This window comes from Helobdella robusta (genome assembly GCF_000326865.2).
Source record: "Helobdella robusta unplaced genomic scaffold HELROscaffold_20, whole genome shotgun sequence".
Taxonomy (NCBI): Eukaryota; Metazoa; Annelida; class Clitellata; order Rhynchobdellida; family Glossiphoniidae; genus Helobdella; species Helobdella robusta.
This window is the reverse complement of record NW_008704084.1, coordinates 2,958,774-2,973,994: the sequence shown is the minus strand read 5'-3', so window position 1 is coordinate 2,973,994 and position 15,221 is coordinate 2,958,774. Positions and strand designations below refer to the sequence as shown.

Below are 15,221 nucleotides of genomic sequence, written 5' to 3'. Positions count from 1 at the left end.
CTCAATGAATAATAAAAAAATAATATCATAAATATAAATTTAAATTTTATTCCAGGAACGAGTCCATCATTTGTTGAACCGCTGAAAAGTCAGGCAGCTCCTGTCGGCAGTGACGTTGTTTTCAAGTGCAAAGTTGCTGGCCAGCCAAAGTGCAAAGTTTCTTGGTAAATGTTCATTAACATCCGTTTACTTCACAAAAAACATAATGGCTAATGATTAAAAAACAAAAATAAAAGAGTTTTAAAATTTAACAATTGATTAATCTTAGGAAAAAGGATGGAATCGTTCTGGTTGATGACAACAAAGTGCAAATAACTTCGGAAGATGATGATCATACGTTAAAATTATTCTCCATTGTTGAAGCCGATGGTGGCCAATACACAGCAGTTGCATCTAACGATTTTGGAAGATCATCATTCACTGCCACACTACTTGTTCACGGTTTGAAATTACTGCTCATTTACTCTGAATGGAATATTCTGCATGAACTTCTTCCAGACCGCTTATTTCTTATTCATTGTAAACACATTCTTCATGCGAATGTTATCAATTTTTTACAGAAGCGGGCAAATCTGTGACACTGGTATCATCAGATGAGGGTAAATCAGGTGAGCACCCCCAAGCTTTTTCAAAAAATTTTAATGTTTGAACAGTTTGCCATATATCAGCATGTGCAGACGCTAACACACTAACAAATAGGTGCCAATATGTATGTTTTTATCCTTATATTAGATTTGGTTTTGGTGCTTGGTTGAGGTTGGAGGCAATATCTTACCAGCTACAACTTTCTTCTTGAAATGAAATAGGTTCAACCAGGCTCATAAAAATACACCAATAATAAAAGTTTAAAAAAGGTTGTAAAGACAATAAAAATTTAGATTCTTGGTGTATTTGATAAAATCAAAGGTTCAACAACCGTGAATCACGTTGCAAGTTGAAAAAAAGTTTTTAGTGATTGTTTGTTTTGTTGGTTGATTGATTGGCTGAGAGTATGCAATGTTGTTTTTATGCAATAAAATTGCGTTGGTCAAATTAATTAGGATACAAATTTTCTGGAATGCATATCGTCTCTAAATCTACACAAAAGTCCATTATTCAATATGTAATTAAAACTATGAAAATACTTTTGAGTTTGGATTGATGGCGTTATATAAAAATTTACTTTAATTCTTGCACCGGCTAATTTGCGTCGTTTGAGTGTGAACGAAACGTAAGCTCATTTATGGGATGTACGTAGTGGCGTAGCGACTATAAAATTCTACCTGGGCAAATTTCTTATTGTCGCTCCTTGACCAAAAAAATTCAATTTCTAATTTAATCAATCCAAAACTAAGTTATATACGTTCAATTTTTTAAATTGTGACAAACAATAAAAAAGCAAATTATACAAAATACATTAACTTTCATATAGAAAAGTAAATTGTCAAAAATTGGTAACAAAAATCATGTTTTTTAAGCAATAAAAGAAGCAGCTTACACAATAATTTTAATTTATTTAAAAAGTGAATTGTAAAAAATTTGTGATAAATTTCATTAGATGTCAACTTTTCTGGCTTTTGCTGAAGCGAACTCGTTGATTATCTCTTCATTTCATTTTCTTCAATACTCGGCACTGCCAAATTGCACAATCGCAGTTGACTCATTTGAGCCCTTAAGAAACTTAGTATTTATTTTAACTTATTGAATGATCGCTCAAAAGTAGCAATGGATACAGTTATGGATACAATGGAAATAGTTATTAAAATTTGAAGAGCAACTCGTAAATAAGGATAAACGTATTGACCTCCGTATTCGATTATAAATTTAATAAGATTTTCCGATGTTAAAATTTTTTTCACGCGTAAATAGAAGCATTCTGCAATCAGATATTACGAAATATAATTCAGTACCATCAATATCTGAATTGTAGAACTTCGCTAAATGTAAACATTTTATTTTCAATTTATCATTTTCTTTATTATATAATAAATTTTTCAAATCTTTTAAATTTTTTTTATATAATAAATTTTTTAAATTAAGAAGAAGCACGAATTTTCGATCAGTTTCATTTAGTCGTGCGAACTTGAAAACGCGCACTCTTCGTGTTAAAAATATTCAATTTGATGATCGAAAATTGATCAAACACTAATAAGATAAGGCGCGTTTTGAAAAAATTTGCCTTTAAACATCTGTACGGTTCGCTCGGCTGAATACCATAGTGAAAACTCTAATATCTTCGAGAGGATTTGTGCAGTTTTGCGTTTCTCTCAAAGTGCATCGAAAATCTACAATGGCTAAATACCATGGTGGAGGCTCGTGTGCCGCTAAGAGAGAATCAGACCACTCTATCCTTAATCTTTATAATCTTTTCAATTTTGTGTCGAATTCCGTCTGTGGTTGGCCTCCATGATTAAAAATCAAGCGACATACCAGGAACTTAAATAGTCAAAACGTTATTGAAGTAGATTGAATGCACTAAAGTGAGAGTCATTGGTTTGTGGTACTGGCGAACGGTAGGTGGGTTTTTTCTCTTCGTGCTGACGTCAACTTCTGGTGCTTCTGGTCTATGGTGTGGTTATTGAATCTGTTACCCGTCAACTTAAAAAGACTGGAATAAACTATTACAACCTTACCTCTTAAAATATACTTAAGTCAAAGAATATCATTTATTTTTCTGGATTGATGTGTTGATATATTTTGATCGGATTCTTCCTTTTCGACTGTGATTGATTTTTAAGATGTAATAATAATATCTAGATAATTATGAAAAAAAAATGAAATAAAAATTAAGAAAAAAACATTAAAATTACTGGCACATTATAGCACCATCTTGGGAGCTGCAGTGCCGTTAAAATTTTCAAAAAAATAATTTGCCTTTAAACAAAAACCTATAGTCATTTAGGCGCCCAAATACCAAAGACCTTTATACTTTTTTTCAAAATCGAGTATTTAGGCAAAGATATATTTTAGCTAAATTGATAATTTTAACCAAAATATTTCGTATTTTATTTAATTTTACATAATTGTTTTTAATAATTTTTGATTAGATGTAATTTTTTATAGAAAAACTTCAAAATGCGCCCCTTAGAAATGGCGCCCCGAGCAACTGCCCAGGCTGTACCCCCTCGCCACACCACTGCATGTACGCAACGCGCGAGCACGTTTCATCCATGCTTTAGGTGGAGTGTTTTAAGCTAAAAACGTATTATTAATTTTTTTAGTTTAATAATACTGAACATTTTAAATATGAATTTTTAAGAAAACTCTTCCCAACAAACCTTTGCTAAGCAATCGTCTTGTAAGTTCGTATTTCAAATTATAAAAACAGTCATCGCAAAAGAATGAACAAAAAAATATGTTCAATGACTAATGTAGTAATATAGAAGCATCTTAAGTCTTCTTAATTTATGGAGATGAGTGCAATACTTTTTTTACAACATTTATAACCTGATGAAAAAAAATTGAGTTAAAAATAAAAATTAAACTGCAAAAATTTTGAACATTTTTTTTAAATTGAGGCTCTCTTTTGACCAACTCTAACTGCTTTGCCGCGATTAATACTTTTTAAGTTTTCTATCATTTGTTTTATTTTCAGTTATTTAAAAATAAAGAATTAAAAATTGTTCAAACTCATTTGAATATATGCACAACTGAATGTGATAAATTATTATTTGATTAAAAACTTATTTTGTAAGCAAAGTAAAAATACTTAATTACACGATACGAAAATGTTTTTCTGATGGACTTCGAGAAACCAGTTATTGAACTTGTATCTAGATTTGTATGCCAACAACGTCAAATCGAATATATTACAGTATCAAATTTCTGCCTTGTTGCCTGAGGTCACTGATTTTGAATGTAAATGTGACTTGATTTATTGCACACAAAAAAATCATTTTTGTTGGTCAAATCATGTGCTTATAACTACAGTTTTTTTAATTAAATTCTTATTTTTAAGAATTTGTAAACATATCACACAAAACATTTTTAATAATTTCTTTTGTACTTTTGATCCACCAGTTCAAAGTAATAACTTGATGGCTTTTCACGTATAATTTTTATTTTCATCCAGGTACTGGAAAAATTTCCACGTCTACTGAATCGGATGGTAAAGTTTAAATTCTGAACCTATTATTTTTTTACATTATTTAATATAAATGTTAAAATGTTTTACTTCATTAGATCATCCTCCTAAATTTGTAAAATCTCTTCAAAGTCAGCTAGCAAAAATTGGTGAATCTGTGGTTTTCCAGATCGAAATAACATCTTCTACAACTGCTCCAACATTATCATGGTCAGTAAATAAATGTTGATGTTTTTTATTTTTTTTATAGGGGTTAAATTATTTTTCAGGTTTAAAAACGACAAAATGCTGACTGGAGACAAAAATATTTCGATGTTTTCCGATGCTACAAAACATGGTTTAAAAATTGCAAACGTAACCTCAGACGATGGCGGTGTTTACAAAGTTGTAATCAAAAACGATTTTGGTCAACTCTCGTGCTCGGCCACATTAGCTCTTGGTAACGTTTTTAAAATTTACTAACAGTTAACAAAAAGAAATGAACATAACAAAATTAATTTCTTTTCAGATGAAGACACAGAAGAATATGAAATTGAGGAAGAAGAGGAGGAGGAGGAGGAGGAAGAAGAAGAAGAAGAGGAGGAGGATGAATAACTAGTTGTAAATTTCGTGTTAAACTAAATGATTTCATGATTTCAATAATTAATTGAACGGTTTTTGAAATTTGAACAATTATCTACTTGAATTAAAAACGTCTGTTATTACAGCTTAGTTTTCAGTGGTTTGAAGCTTTTGTCTTGCTTAGCATCTTGCATTTCCAATTGTTGTGATGCTAATTTAAATTGTGTTGTTCGTAGTAATGAAAAATAATGTTTAAAATTTATTCAAAAATTCAGTTGGCATTAATTGCTGGAATAAAAAATATTTGTAAAAAAAAACTACTTGTTAAATTTTTTTAATAATTTTGCGTTATGAATGAAAAAATTTGTCTAACTCTGATACATATATTCATAAAAACAATTATACAATACGTTATGGTCATGTGTAACGTGAAACAACCTTTCTTAAAGTGTTTTTCTCCCTTTAAACGTCCATTCTATTTTTAGCACAAAGAAAATTAACAAAAATAACTTGCTGATAATTTTAATTTTAAAAAATGTAATGAAAATCGAATATAAACCTACATTTACAGAGCAGCAACATGCAACGATAATTAGGATAATAATAACGTCGCTCTTGAGGTTAAAGGTCAATTACACTCTTCCAAAGTTCAGAGGATTCAACAAAGCGCACAAACATCGTATATGAATACATGCTAAACGACGCATCACACGCGAAGTAGGTGATAAGCGGGGATCTTTTTGTCATATTCGAACCCGGTTACTGCGAAACAGCACCAGGTGGCCTTAACCACTAGGCCATCACGCCGCCCGATGTAAGCGACTGATGCGTCCTCGATCTTAACGTTATCAACAGAACTATCCAGAAGCTATGCTACATTAAAATAATAAGTATTTAATTATGATTCAAATATCTGAACTTTTATGTATCCTGATAAACTTTGCAATAAGTTATGCCTGTTGCTTTGATGATTATTCAGGTGCTTATATTTTCGGATTTTGTTCAAAAACTGCCCATCAAATATTGTAAATGTTTTTCAAAAACTACTTTTGGTTAAATCTAAAGAAGAAAACACTCTTAATTAATTTTTTACAAGCTTCCAAATATTCTTATGCGATTAACAAAATGTTTACCAATGTTGTTCTTTACGGATCTGACATTCTGATAAAATTTTTTACCCTTCAAGTTTTCTAAATGTTCAAAAAAACATTGTAAGTGACGCTTTATATAGTAGGTGCACGTTAATGTTGAAGTTAGGCTTCATTTTGATTAAAACGCCGAGAACTTTGACATTATTTTGTATTGCTACCGTTGGGATCAGAAAGTTGTTGTTTAATATCGAAACACCGTTATCACGTCGATGGTCTCACCGATATTTTTTTTGGTATGGTATCGCCGATACATCTAGGCAACGGTAACCGTCGATTCCTTAAAAAGCTTTCGGTATTCGGTGCTGCTACTTTACAATCAAATTTAAAAAATTGCGCCTTATGTTTAACATGGTTTGTTTTTTGATTATATGTAATTATTTTATAGACGCCTTTATTAAGCAAACAGTGTGCGCAGGTTGTTTGTGTAAGTTTTTCAATGACAAAGCTTACTTTCCTGTTTTTCGTAATAGCGATAAATAATAACTTTTTTAAATTTTCTCTATCGGTGATGCCGCCTACTTTGGAAAATTCGTTTTGGTGTTGGGGACAATTTTCGCCTACACTATCGCTATTAGCATTTTCAAAAGTATTGATATTTTTATCACACGCGTTATCACAAAAATGTTATTTGATAAATTTTAAACATGGAACCTTTAAAAAGCAAGGAATATTGATTTCTGGTGGTTATTTTATGAGGCAAGCCCTTTTCGGTCAACAGCGATACTTAATTTAAGTAAAGGTAAAGGAAAAAAAAACACTCTATTACTATTCCTCCTATTATCTTACCTGATTCTAAAACTCTTGATGTCTCTCATAAGTTTCGTAGTCTAGGTTTTATCTTTGATTCTACTATGTCTCTCTCTTCTCAGATTAATAGTGTTGCTAGAAGCTCTTACTTTCATCTACGTAGAATAAAAAACTTTTGCCTTTTCTTGATGATCCTACTCTTCTCCTTCTTGTTACTTCGTTAGTCTTATCTAGGATTGATTATTAACTCGCTCTACTATGGTCTTCCTGACTCTATACTCTATCCTTTAAGTAAAGCTTTTAACTCTGCTGCTCGTCTAGTTGCTCGTGCCCCTTTCTTTTCTCATATATCTCCATATCTTGTTCTCTTGCACTGGCTACCTATAAAATATAGAATAATTTTTAAAATTTGCACGTTCATGTATAAGTCTCAATCTAAATTATTTCCTAAGTATTTATCAGATATATTAATTGAACCTAAACGCCCCGGTTTACGATCGTCTTCTTCTCGCTTTTTCTTAACTCGTGTTAAACACTCTTGCCAAATCTGCTTTTGCTTTTTCTGGTCCTTTTCTCTGGAACTCTCTACCTACTTCTCTAACTACTTCTCCATCACTTGCGAAGTTCAGAGCGGATCTCAAGACCCATCTGTTTTCAAAATTCATTGAGGAGCGCTGTTGAACATCGCGAAAATAGCGCTTTATAAGCTAATTGATTGATTGATTGAAAATATGATTTAATTCACAGAAGCTTAAGTATTAAGCAGAAAAATTTTGGTAATGAAAAAGTAAGAGTAAACTAAAAAAATTTGTGCAAGTAAAATTAAAAAAAAATTTAATTACATTAAATTTTACTTTTTAAAAAATTTAAGAATGGAGGTGTGCGTGACAACCATATACATGAAATAACATTATCCGTATGTGCTGCAAACCATAAGATTTAACTTTGTTTTTTGACAAATGCTTCCTTTACTTTAGACGGCCTTTGTTTTGTATTTTAATAAAGAAATTACTATATACAATCTATATACATGTTTATATACATATACCTATTATATGGGGCATGAAACTTTTGCATTGAAAGTACAAGTAAAGTGAAATGAAAGTAAAAGTAGAAAGACTTGTACAGAAAGTAAGTAAAAAAGAAAGAAAGTAAAATCAAAAAGAATTACATAAGTAGAAGTAAAGTAAAATGAATTTTGTAAGTAAAATATCACAGCCGTCAAAATTAAGACCATGTATCATCATTTCTGTAATGAAGTTCAATGGAGGTTTACCATGTAACAGAAAATTCATACATTATAAAAAATATATATATAAAAAACTAAAAAAAAACAAATGTCAAAATTACAACAAACATTCAACGTTTTTAAAAATATTATAACAGGATGAATAAAATTATAAAAGAAATGAAAAGGAAGTATTCACAACTAAAAATTTCAGAAGCAATCACGTCTGCAAGTTCAATTTAATTTTTGGCATTTTTATTGGTCTTAGATAAGGATTGTCTATTGGAATATCATATCCAGATTCTCCATTGCTCTTGATTTTAGTTGAAAATTGTTGAGACTGTTTGAGAGGATCAGAACCAATTAGGTTATTTTTGGACTTATCAGATGATTCTTCTGCAACAGGGAAAATTTCGTCGTCATTCAAATCTTCTTCTCTCGGCATTAAGGCTTCGTAATACGGGGAAGCCTTCAATTTGTTGGCAATCACTGAAAGAAAATTTAAAAAGTTTTACTACAAATGACTGTAATTAAATTTTTCCCTTAAAAATGCTTACAAGGAAAAGCATAAGGATCATCTGAAAAGAGATTTTCTGTATTTCCAGTTTTGGCTATGAACTTTGTTAATGCTTGTTCGGTATCCATTTTCTGTACTGCCATTTTTTCACGAATTATTTGATACTCTGTCACTGGAGGCTTGTATGTCTGAAATTTAAAAATCAGACTAAATATAAAACAAAACTATAATAAGTTTTACAATTAACTATTACTGAAATAACCAATAAAAATGCACCGTACAATTATTTAACAAGAAAAAACATCGGAAAAAGTTTTGCATGTATGGAGATGAAGTTCATGCCAGTCTATGAAGGTGATGATTTTTTTTATCGTGATATCCAATTGAAAGAAACTAATTAAAAGAAACGATAAAGAATATAAAAAAAAGATTAGCTTAGACAATAGTGGATAAATCCCAAAAGAGGCAGTGAATGGAAATTCACGACATTCATTTTACACATGGTGAAGATGAATGAATGAACTGAACAAGTCATGAATATAAAAATAAACGCATCTTATGTTAACAGAATTCGATAAATAATAATAATAATAATAATAGTCATTTTATAAGCGCCATGGCATATTATCATAACAACAAACACATAGTATGTAAATACACGTGAATCAATGCATCACACGCTTTGGCATGTGATAGGCGGGGATCTTTTTACATTCGAACCTTTGATTCTGGTCATTGCATCAGCAGTGCCAGCAACTTAAACATTACACCAACGCGCCGCCCGCCCGTGTAAAAAAGTGTATAAATACAACCAGTCGTTAATGCATGATAAAAAGATGCAGTTCTTAGAGGCAGCATAAAAAATAGGACGACGATTGGAAATGCAACGAACTTGTAATGTGTAAAACATGTATTCAAATGCAACTTTGATTGAGGTAATCATGAAAATTTTATGGTTAAATTGGCGTACATTAATTTGCAAAATCCTGAAATAAAATTTTTTATTAACCATTAATCCATAAAATAAATTTTTTAAATCTTCACGCCTTTTTTTTCATGTAAATAAGTAACAACTTCGTTTGTATTTTAAAACTCTAAGAATTGAATAAAAAACGTACCAATGTTTTTATATAAGTATGAGGATCTGGGAAGTGTGGAAGATAATCAGGGATGTGGTATGGATGTGATTCGGGAGTTCCAACCTGTAATCGTTTCCCATCTGATAAGGAGCTAGAAAACTGTACTGAGAAATTTTAATTTTCAATAAATATCACTGATTGAACAACAACAAAATGCTCTCATTGTCTCTTTTTTCTCTACTGACCTATCTTGGGTATCTGATCTAAACTAACTACATCTGCATTTGTCAAGTTTCTTAATACAAAAAAACTTTGTGTGTAAGTGTGCTTATGCATTGTTTATAATATGGAGAAATGTTGAAAATTCTTTTTGAAATGCACACAACTGTTCTAAATAATCATTTTACTGAAAAAAATTACAATTAATCACAAAAAGCAAGAAACTAAAATCATTTTTAGTTTATGAAGCTTATCTTCTATTTACCAGAATTATTTTAATTCTTTGGTAACTTTTTACACTCTACACTCTACTCATATTACAAAAATGTCTTCTGCCAAGTAACATTTTCCACAGCCTCTTGATCATTCACTGAGTCATCCTCATAACCATATTGAAAATTAGCTCAGAATCTTAGTGTAAATCAACAATTACACCATCATTATTATAGTCATATAAGAGCAAACTATGTCAGCCTGTGCATGCAACCACCACAAAATTGTCTAAATCCTTCTAATTGGACTCTTAATAGCATAATTTTTATGTCACTATCCTTTACTAAAAGACTTGTATTTTTATTTGAAAAATTTATTTTTTGGTACTTAGATTGAGATTCGGGTAATCAATCATACTTGGAAAAAGTACTTTAAACATCACTGGTGCCTACATTTCATTGAATCAGCCTAAATTTTATTAAAAATTCTCAAGTTTCACTGAAACAATACGTGTTCGTTTAACTTCTATTTCAGGTAGTTTTAGACTCAAAAGTTGTCAACACATGCCAAACTAAGCTCAGCTTTTGTTGCTTGTTAAATGCTTTCATGATAAGTAATAATCACTGGTCATTGTAAGCTAACATTTGTTGAAAGGAAGTTGTGTAGAACGTCTTCCAAAGGTAACAACATCATTAGCATTTTGACCTGTTAACAAATAATGAAATATTGTTATCAAACATGTATGAGGTGAAGAATCATCAACTGTTGAATGGAGTTAATGCTTCAACGAAAATACTCACCCATTTCAGCAAGAGCAATTATGACGTCAGTCAGAAGAGGTTCAGTTCGACCTGCCAATTCAGCCACAGCCTTTGTACTTCGACCAAGTTCATACAAATCTAAGACAAATTATTATTTATAAAAGTTTATTTAGTATAAACAAATTTTCTTATGTCCCTTGGAATTTTACACATAAAACTGTTTTCGGAGAATGAAAATAATTTCTCTATAACTAACAAGTTTATAAAAAGAAATACTCTACTTAGCAAAAATTCTATGAATTGATATATTATGAATGAGCAGTGTTTGAATTATGCATGTGATTGTAACATGAGCGTGTAAATATTTTTATAAAATTTAATTAAATCAAAGTAAATTCTAATTGTATAAAACTATAGTATAAATCTTGTGCAACGTAAAGTAAGTCTAAACAAACTGTTTAAAAATTTAAATTTATATAAAATTACACATTTATAATACACAATTTAATACTATTTATATTATATTTTTATAAATAATTATATATAATTATATAGTATATACAATAATAAAAACGAAAAACTTACAGCATCCTAAAAGTTCCATCAGGACTGATAAACATTGCTCGCTGGCCTTATCACATCCGACTTCAAACAGAATCCGTGCAATCGCATTTTTAAAAATTTTTTGATGAAAACTTGCAAAATCCGACATCGTAATAAATATTTCCACATGAAGAGATGGTGATCATATATATATATCATAGACACCACTGAGTGCGGGTTAGTTTAAAGAAAACATAGAATGTGCAAAATGGACCGCCAACTACAACAACTCAAACTGATAGAAAAACAATGGTAGTTTTGAAAAATAAATTATACATAAAATCAAATTAGTAAATAAATTATAATACATAAATATTTAAATATTTATTGGTAACATTTAAATACATTTTGAAAAAAAATTAAACAGATTAAAAACAAAAATAACTTTTTTTTACTTAAATATGCGAATTAATTTATTTGGTTATGCCCATACATATATCTTTATTTGATTCAATGTATTTAAAATAGTTTATTTGTTTAATAAACGTGTTTCAAATAATTTATGTTTGACTTCTTTAAAAGTTGACAAATTTGTCAGAACAAGACTTATCGACTGTTATCAAGGCCGATAACCTACTGGTAAACTGGGCAAAATAGTTTTTTTGCCAGATGCAAGACCGCTTAGACTGGCGGCAGCAATTATTAGTGTTTAATTTTTTTAACGTTTAAAGACAAAGCAGTTACTGCGCACAGCATAAACTCACATTATTATTATTATTCAATTTAATTTTTGTTTTTGGTTATGCAAAATGCATCAACCTTCCATGAAACTTGCAAATAGGATTTATTGCTAATCTGATTTTTCTAACGCTCGATTGAAAATATTGTTGGTAGTACTGTTATTAGTGGATTTCTGTTCTGCAAAATTTTATGGTAAGTTCTCAAAATTTTGTGTTTTGGTCAAATAAAATAGTATACTATAGTCTAGTGTAGTTCATATATCTAATTTTTTTATCATTCAATTGATTTTTTATTCTCTTTTAATTTGATTGACAAATGCTGTTGTGTTAATTATGAATTATATGGCATGCATGATGCTTAGCTATAGGTAAAACGTGAGATCGGTACTCCTATGGTATCTTCCATGTTTACAAACAATCGCAAATTGACTCAGCCCGTGTTGAATTGTCTAGCGCTTGATTATTTATTTATTTTATATCAAATTGAAAATAATTTAATACAAGTTAATTCTTAGGTAAGTTTTTCAGATCTTTAAAAAATAGTGAACATTAAATAAAAAAATGTTGAAATATGAGTAAATTTTATTCAAATTTAAACGGTCGACTCACGTTGCCGGCGTACCTTTAAGTTTAAGTGAAATGATGAGAAATTTTGCTGAAAAGGAGGAGGCCGTAACATGGGTTATGCGACATGGTCTTCTAGCAAGTCAAATGATGTGCCAATGCGGGTCCCCTATGGAATTAGGAAATCACGTTTCCTTAGATGGCTTTTTGTGGCAGTGTTCAAACTGGAGATGTAAGGCTACAAAAAGTATTCGCCACGGAAGCTTTTATACCAAAAGCAGAATCCCTCTGACAAAATGTTTATTAGTTAGTACAAAGTATTTTTTTATTTTTTTTAGTTGATTATACATTAAATGAATAAATAAATAAATCGGCATAACTTACCGATATATTAATAAATGGACATAAAAAATATAAAGGACATGAATTTTATTTTACAGCTGACATACTACTGGTCGCAGGGCGACGTAAGCCAAGCTGCGGTAGCCCAAATAACAGGTCTAAGCACTAAGAACTATACCGGACTGGTTCAATTTCCACCGGGATTTCTGCACTGATTGGGTTAGAGATATCCAATCGGAATTGGTGGTCCCGGTCATATTGTCTAGATCGACGAGACATGTATTACAAGGGCCAAAAGAAGTAGAAATGGCATGGCCAGACCGATCCGTCCTTGTTGGGTTTTTGGCGGAATTGATTCTGTAACCAAAGAGGCTTTTTTAGTGGAAGTTGATAGAAGGGATGCAACCACATTGCTACCTAAAAATAGAAATTCAGGTTAACTATTATTTATTATTATTCATAATAGTTAACATTAATAATTACTTTACTAACAGGTACAACCATTTGGTCTGATCAGTGGACTGCATATAACAACATCGTGGCAGCTACTGTTAACTGTTAACCACTCTATAAGCTTTGTGGCCTCTAATGGGGTCCACACCAACGGAGTCGAAAACCTTTGGCGGTGCGCCAAACATAAAATAAAACGGATGAATGGCACATGTAATGACCACATGTCATCATATCTTGATGAATTTCTGATGAAAGCTTTAGAGCTTATCCATACATACTATCCAGTATAAATACTGTTTAAGTCTAACAATATTTTGTTTTTTTTACATCGTTTAAATACTTTAATTTTTTTCAAATAAATATTTTTAACATCATTTTTAGTTTTGTACATCATGTAAATACTTTAATTTTAATAAAGTCAAATAAATTTATGTAAAATCAAAAACGTTATCTTTTTTTGTGTGAATTTTAATTATTTGTCAAAACCGTGAGTATTTAACGTTTGTGAGTCGACCGTTTAAATTTGAATTAAATTTACTCATATTTCAACATTTTTTTATTTAATGCTCACTATTTTCTGATGATCTAAAAAACTTACCTAAGAATTAACTTGTATTAAATTATTTTCAATTTAATATAAATAAATAATCAAGCACTAGACATTTCAACGCGGGCTGAGTCAATTTATTTATTAAAAGTACATTGCGATAGTTTGTAAACATGGACGATACCATAGGAGTACCGATCTCACGTTTTACCTAGCTATAAAACAGTTAATTTATTAGCGTTAGGGTTAGTATTTTAGTTGGGGTTAGGGTTAGGTTAGTATTTTAACTTTTAAACATTTAAATTAACTTTTTTCCAGATCAGACTAATTGGGTGACTTGCATGCCAAAGATAATATAATATATATATATATATATATATATATATATATATATATATATATATCTGATCTTGATGCAGTGATACAAACACATTGTAATGAATTTTTCAAATTTATTTTAAAATGATGCAAAACATTATATTATGGCAACATCACATAACTAATAAATATTCTATATTGGCTGACTAATCTTATTAGTGAATGAACACGTGAAAAAATTATTTTTCATAACATAATATAATGATATTGAAAACAATTTGTTGCAGTATTATTTATTTTAATATATTATTAAAAATATGTATTTGATCAAATATGTAACATACAATGTCACATAAACTGGCTGACATGAGAAAATATAAACTATTCTGGATTGGTCAAAAGACGGCCAAAAATGATGTTGGAATTTAGGTCAAAGAACCCAAGAAGTACTGGATATTAAAAGGATTAATTCACTTCTCATGTAAATTAAGCTTCGCCTAGAAAAGCAAACAATGATTATTTTTTCTGCATACGCACCACAGACAGGCGAATCAGAAGAGATGAAAAATGACTTCTGGGCTGCATTTTCTGACACCATCTCAACAATACCAAAATCTGAAACAATTCTGATTGGAGGCGATCTCAATGGCCACGTTGGAAAGAAAACAGATGGTTTTGACAATGTACATGGCGGTTTTGGCTATGGAGAAAGGAATGAACATGGCAACCGCATCCTTGTGTTTGCTGAACACATTTTAGAAAGAGGTTGGAACATCTCATAACATACAAAAGTGAACCGACAGCCACGCAAATTTATTTCTTCGCTGTCAAGCAACAACACCGAAGGCTATTCAAAAATATCAAAGTTATACCTGGCGAATCATGTGTCGCCCAACATAGACTCCTTATGGCAGACCTGGTTGTCAAACTGCCACAACGTAAGTCTAAAAATGCCTCGAAGAATCAAGACGAGAAAGCTGAAAAGCAATATTCATTGAGAAAAATTTTAGCAGATTGTCGCCACACAGTTAGATCACTAATCGCAAGCCAGTACAAATTGGAGTACATTCAAAATCGTTTTGATAAACGCTGCTACTACACTTTGTGTGAAGACTGGTACAAAACGTCAGCATTAACGGGACCCTTGGTGGTGGAATGACAGTGTACAAAATGCA

The 15,221-nt window shown here is 30.7% G+C and overlaps 4 protein-coding genes across 4 annotated transcripts in view; 3 read left to right on the top strand and 1 right to left on the bottom strand.

The window, feature by feature from the left end:
- HELRODRAFT_171466 (hypothetical protein) overlaps positions 1-796 on the top strand; it is a gene marked incomplete at both ends in the record, with an annotated part of 6,226 nt that extends 5,430 nt beyond the window's left edge. Inside the window, 4 exons of the mRNA XM_009018179.1 lie at positions 56-164; positions 269-441; positions 561-608; positions 669-796. Coding sequence (XP_009016427.1) covers positions 56-164; positions 269-441; positions 561-608; positions 669-796 — 458 coding nt within the window. The remainder of the gene's footprint in view (positions 1-55; positions 165-268; positions 442-560; positions 609-668) is intronic.
- A 2,258-nt stretch (positions 797-3,054) lies between these two features.
- HELRODRAFT_171465 (hypothetical protein) lies at positions 3,055-4,657 on the top strand (the record flags this gene model as incomplete). The annotated part of the gene is made up of 4 exons (XM_009018178.1): positions 3,055-3,121; positions 4,162-4,273; positions 4,333-4,502; positions 4,572-4,657. The coding sequence occupies 4 exons, from the start codon at positions 3,055-3,057 to the stop codon at positions 4,655-4,657; spliced, it is 435 nt and encodes a 144-aa protein (XP_009016426.1).
- Positions 4,658-7,970: 3,313 nt separating this feature from the next.
- On the bottom strand, positions 7,971-11,251 carry HELRODRAFT_171464 (hypothetical protein; the record flags this gene model as incomplete). The annotated part of the gene is made up of 6 exons (XM_009018177.1): positions 7,971-8,239; positions 8,308-8,455; positions 9,386-9,510; positions 10,421-10,483; positions 10,579-10,677; positions 11,125-11,251. The coding sequence occupies 6 exons, from the start codon at positions 11,249-11,251 to the stop codon at positions 7,971-7,973; spliced, it is 831 nt and encodes a 276-aa protein (XP_009016425.1).
- Positions 11,252-12,461: 1,210 nt separating this feature from the next.
- HELRODRAFT_191383 (hypothetical protein) lies at positions 12,462-13,626 on the top strand (the record flags this gene model as incomplete). Its single annotated transcript, XM_009018176.1, has 4 exons — positions 12,462-12,692; positions 12,827-12,913; positions 13,223-13,471; positions 13,541-13,626. 3 exons carry the CDS (start codon positions 12,462-12,464, stop codon positions 13,469-13,471), a joined length of 567 nt encoding a protein of 188 aa, XP_009016424.1. The 3' UTR covers positions 13,541-13,626.
- Between the last annotated feature and the right edge of the window lie 1,595 nt (positions 13,627-15,221).